We start from the raw sequence: 6,000 nt of genomic DNA on the forward strand, positions 1-6,000 counted from the left end.
TTCCCATCATCAATCTGTTTACATGCTCTCCTTCTAGCTTACAGCCCCTCACAGCCCCAAACAAATAATAGCAGTGCAACAAAAACAGCGAGTAATATTGGAGTACGAAGAATATGAAGACGCACGGATCCATTTGTCTACAAGTGGATGCATCTAAAAAAGAAAGAAGCGGAGAAAGGAGCTGTAGCTTGCCATTGTTATTTAAACTTTTAATTTGTTTTTTAATTTGTCTGCTCCTGATTCACAATGATTTAAATAAAATGAAATAAAAAATTCAGAAATACCATTTTAAGCTCAATTTTCTTTATATATGCCCTCTAGAACCAGAAAAATGCCATAAGAACATGTTAAAAACACCAAAAACATAATATTCATCTGAGTGGGTCTTTAAAGTGAAACTTTATGATGATTAATTAAGAAATCTCTCAAAGAGAATTTAAATACTTGATTTATTTCCAATCAAATAAAAAAAACTGCATAAATTTGTTTCCAAAAGACAATCGCAGGGATGCTGCATCTACCTCCCAGCGACAGGTAATAAAACTAATTAATCACATGCAAAACTGTCAATCATTATTCTGAGGCTTTTTTGTGTTTTGATTACTCAAAAGTGTAAAAAGAAATCTAACTATAAAAAACAAAGATCAATTAAAAAGGAATAAATTCCTGTGATGTCAATGTGTTTGAATGAGAGACTCATGGCAGCCCTCTATTTGCTGCTTAAAATGCACTTTGTGCTGCTAAGATAAATTCTGAGTACAGAGGAAGTGCTGAGAGCATATGTTGATGTGATGCATTATGGTCCCCAAGCACAAATGATTCATGGAAAAAAAGCCACACATGCATGTCATCTGAGGAGTAAAAACTGGAATTTCACTGAATTATTTCTAGAGAGAGGTTGAAGCTTCCATCCTGGGTGCCACGGGAGGAAAGAAATTATAAGGTAAAGGGATGAAGAAATCAGAAAGACTTCACTGGTGGAGTCAAGCTGTATTCTTTCAGGTGAAAGTGGATGTAGGACCAAACTATTGCTTTCTACGACACCTTGTTTTATTCCTGTTGATTAAGTTTATAAGTGCAAGTGTGTAAAAAAACAACTTTATGAATTCTTACTCTTTACCAGACAGATGATGCTTGCACTAAATATACGAGACAATAGCACATTTCAGTGAACCAAAACATCCTGTGCCAGCAATGCTGCCCAAGTTTGGAGCATAACTGCTTAGACAATACCCATCATAACAGCTCCAGCTACAAAATGGTTCTAAGCTCAGCAAAAGACACATCAGCCTGAGCTGCGGTCACAAAGAGTGACTGAGGCTCCTGAGGGTCGTACGAAACGCAGACCTACAATTTACATCAGCATCCCACAATCGCATCAGCGGACAGTGCAGCTCTGATGGCTGGAGGCAGGCAGGATTAATGAACAGGTGTGTAGTGCTGACACCCCCAGGGACAAACAGGTTGAGGGCGAAAGAGGCTGGGAGAGAAAAGGCTTTTGATTTGGTTTTGCTCCACTGCTGAAACTTCAGAATTCTTATTTAGTTTTGGTGGGGGAAGAAATAAGACATAATCAGAAACCTTAAAAAAAAACATAAATTTCTTTTTTTTAAAGGAAATCTCAGTGGCTTCAGTGAATGCAAAATGTGTCACAGAGGGGGGATAATTTTTACTCTTTTGTGAGAGCATTAACTTTTCTGATAATCGACTAGCATAGCATGCATCAAAACCCTTTTATCTTTCAAGCAGGGGGGCTGGAAATCAAAAGGTTCATGAATAAAATGCACAAGCCTGTCTAAAAATATTGAAACTTTTTAATTTGAGAGATCTTACTGTGAATTTCAATGGCAACATTTAAAAAAAGGATCAAATGGTGTGCTGTTCTGATTTTTTTTTTAAAGGAAATTTCTTCCTATAGCAGATTAAAAAGTGGTCAGAAACCTTTTTGATTTGGAAATCTTCTATCTGATTTTACAGTTCAAGACTTTTCCTTGCAACTGGCTCTAGCATGTTAAATGGAATGGTTGTCTATCTAATGAAGCAGTTTGAAAACAGGTGTCCCCCAGGGCCAGGTCATTTCCTCTTTTTTATTGTCTATTTATGCCAATGAGATTATGTGTAACAGTAACAGCCTCATTCCGACTAAGTGTGTCTACAACACGACCCAGGAGGCCCGTCTGACTCTCAACCAGTCACAATAATAAAAATATATTCAGGACATAAAGTGAACAGCTGGATTCTTAAATGCCTGGCTGCAGTTTTCTGACAGTCTTTGTTCTGAGATTCTGCCTTTTCTGGAACAAGAAAATTATTTACATCAATGTATAGCCGAAGCACAAGGCATGCCGCATGCATGCAGTCAGTACAGACACTCATTTGGCTTCACAACAGTGCCCTGGTTTGGTTAGCTGTCTGAGAGAAGCTTGCAAAAATGGTCAATGAGGAGCACCAAATCATTTGGCTGCCAATAACTCCCTAATCACCAGCTGGCATGCAGACGAAGATTCCTGCCTTCAAGGGGGATGGGAATCCCACGAGGGTAGGATGCACTGCTTTGGGTTTTTACAAAGATTATCATCATATCATCAAGCACTTGTGTGACCACTCTCTCTTATAGATATTTTTAATCAGTTTTACTTTTTTTTCCCCCAGCAGATTTGAATCGTGCATCTTTACAAATCATATCTCCATCCCCATTTAAATTCAGGACAGATTTAAGCAGCAAGAAGTATGCACAGCTAATCAATACTACTTGCAGTTAAGGAGTATGAATTTAAAAAGGAATTTGCGAGGTATATGTTTTATTCCCGTGGTCGATCCAATCAATGATGCTTCTCCTAAAGTCAGGGAGTGTGGGGGGCTCTGACTCCAGGCTTTGATGTTCTGAGACAATCCCAGAAACCGCAAGATAGACTTGTGGACAGATTTGGGGATTCGTACACTGAAATTCTTGATCAAATCTAAACTTCTGAAGATCCACCGCTGCAGCTCTCACCACCACCTTAGACATCTTTCTCATTTTATTCCCTGAGGGATTTGACATCTCGGCCAAATCACAGAGAAAGTATTGAAGTGAAAATTTGATAGAACTACCTTAGAGCACAGGAATGAAGTCATTTTCCTTCAAATGTCCCTTTAAGATTGAATTTATTATCAGTCATTTACATCTAATATGGCCTGAGCTCTAACATTCAGTCATAAAATCCTATTAATTTAAACTCTGCAGTTTCTCTCGCACTTTCAAGACCACAGAACCAAGTTCCGACTGCATAAATCTCAAATCCTGACTAGCTGCAGTGACAAGCCCGTCATAGATGAACGGTGAGCAACGTCCTGCAATAGAAAAAGACCATCAATGGTGAAAACATAATAAAGCGACCACATATTTCACTGTGCATCCCACAAATCACATTTTATGAGGGGCATATCTGGCCTGTCTTCAATGACCCATCAAGATGACAGAATCTCAGTGGCACCTCTAACATTTTGAATCTCAGTCTATCTATACTTGCAGTTTTACTGGGGGAAAACATCTTTAGATGTAGTCCCAAGTGATTGTTTCTATCTCTGCTCAGCAAATTAAGGTGAAGCAAATCACCTGAAGTAAAAAAATGCAGAGCAGATCATTTCTTTTGTACAAGGCTGTTTGTAGTTTGAAGATCTTTGTGTCCGATAAATACTTGTCTTTGCAAACAGACGGCATACTGCATAGGGAAAGATAAACTCTCCTTGGAATTCTCTTTGTGATGGTAAACCGGTGTGCATTCACAATGAGCAGCCGTGCTGTCTACATTTGTGTGTACGGTTACTGTGTTTTATCAACCTTTTCTTAAAGTTGTGCTATTTTTTGGAGAGTAGCTCTTGAAGTGCACAGCTTAAAATCAATTTAACATCAAACACTGAGCAACAGGGTGCTATTCACCCAGATATTTAGACAGGTAAGTTTTAAAAGACAAGCTTTCATCAGTGATGATTAGAAACCTTTTAGAAGTCTTTTTTTATTTTTATTTTAGTGACTACACATTCCAGGGAGACCTTGTTTGATGATTTCATAAATAATTAATGTGTTGTGATTGCTGGTAAAATGCCTGAACCCTCCATACCCCCAAATACCCCCCACCCCCAACTGCTCCATGTCTTATTAGAATTACCCGCGAGATAGTCTGTGATTTGAAAGTTTATGTGACAAATAGCTTATTGAAAGCCTCTGGTGGCGCACAATCATCATTCCATCATAAACAGGTGCCAAATACGCATAGGTGCTCAGCCTTTGCCGTGCATGCATTCACATGAAACACGTGCAAGGAAGCAAATTATTTGTTTGGTTAAAAGGGTATTATTTGTGAGAAGTCTTTAGGGTCATTTTTTGCAGGACGTAATTTTTTCCCTGCGCTCTGAAGCCGTGCGTAAAAAGATGGATGTTTGGAAAAACGCGTTAAAACTTCAACAGATTATTTATAAAAAGTTCAATACTTGGGACTAAGTTAAAATGTGTGAGAATCATTTGTCTTTTATAACCTTTTGATAAAGTGTGTTTTGTTTTAAGAAACAAACTCACGCTGCTGTTGTGTCCGGACCAGTGCACCATCGCTTGGTTGTGTGCCGCGTCCCCCGACAAAACAAAAGTAGAAGTGTCCAAGTAGGGCTCACTTTGCCTCGGGTTTAACCCTCTGGCTTCCTGCCTAGTGCGACCGCACTCGGCTCTGGAGTTGGACGCACCTTGGACCGTTTCCAAGAACCCCTCTCTTCTCTGCGCTCCTCCACATACACTCCTGTCCATGTTTTCGGTGTATGACGCACCAACACTCCTTTTAATCTTCCTTTCTTTATCGGAAAATGTGTGTTGGGTCGTTTTATTAGCCGCCGGTGGATCCATAGAAATGTTGGAATACTTTTCCAGAGGTATTGTTGGGGCGCTTTCATAATTTGGCGAGCTGCGATATTGAGTGATATTTCCACTCAGTGTTTTATTCTCCACCTGATTTTCATTGCTTTTAGAGACAGCGGCTGGTTCCGCTTCCAAACTGCTGAAAACTTCAGACCTTTCATCGACTTTTTGTTTCACTTTGATCCCAGCTGGGTTTTTGGTCACAGGTGCGTCCCCCGGCGTTACCTCCAAACGATAAAATCGGTCGAGCGACTTAGTAGAACTTATCTCCCCTTGAGCTCCGATCTTCGGGTGAAAGAGAAACATGCAAGACAAAAGCAAAAAGCTCCACAAGGACCCAAAAACCATTGTGCGCTAATCTGACAGTCCACACACGGAGGGAAAATAAAGCACACGTAGAGCTGTTCAACTTCTGAAATATTCAAATGCTCATCTTTACGAGCAAGAAGGCATCCAGCAGACCTCTAAAGATGATTTCGTCAAAGTGAGGGCAAGTTGGGGAGGCGCTGCGCATCAGGCGAGCGCGCCAGCGAGGAGCAACTGCAGAAACTGTTAGACCTCACGAGATAGTCTGAAAGAAGGGAGGAGCGCATTAAAGCTCTGAAATCACCTCAACATTACACCATAATCGAGATGATTCCTCTGCAGCAGAAGGGAAGTTTCTACTTTGTAACAAATGTATCTCTTTGCGCAAACCTGTTAAAGTTGAAAACAGATCAGAGCATTACTGAAGTAATTTAAAGTGTTTTTCAAGCTTTGACTGTCATGCAAATGTTGTCATGATGACAACATCCAAGACATTTTACATTTTAAAAGACAAAAGGAAAACACAAGAGCAGATCTGCTTTTTTCCCTATAATTTCAATTTGGCTCTTGAAAAAGACTCACGTTCAAGACTGCGCCTGTAAAGGTGCGGTTCTGCAGATGTGCATGATCTGCTGAATGTTCTTTTAGGTCACAGCGCACCTGCAGGCTGGACAAACCAGACGAAAGAAGAAGAAAAAAGAACATTATTTTCTAAGTCATCCTTTTACTTGTTTTTCAGATTGTTCTCCCTTATGATAATAATAATAATAATAATAATAATAATAATAATAATAATAGATATTATT

General features: G+C 39.5%; 1 protein-coding gene across 1 annotated transcript in view; it reads right to left on the reverse strand.

Annotated features, from left to right (window-relative positions):
• LOC101171026 (VPS10 domain-containing receptor SorCS3) overlaps window positions 1–5,434 on the reverse strand; it is a 51,378-nt gene extending 45,944 nt beyond the window's left edge. The window contains exon 1 of the mRNA XM_004077342.4: window positions 4,559–5,434. Coding sequence (XP_004077390.2) covers window positions 4,559–5,236 — 678 coding nt within the window. The 5' untranslated portion in view covers window positions 5,237–5,434. The remainder of the gene's footprint in view (window positions 1–4,558) is intronic.
• Window positions 5,435–6,000: the final 566 nt, after the last annotated feature.

This window comes from Oryzias latipes, chromosome 15 (genome assembly GCF_002234675.1).
Source record: "Oryzias latipes chromosome 15, ASM223467v1".
NCBI lineage: Eukaryota > Metazoa > Chordata > Actinopteri > Beloniformes > Adrianichthyidae > Oryzias > Oryzias latipes.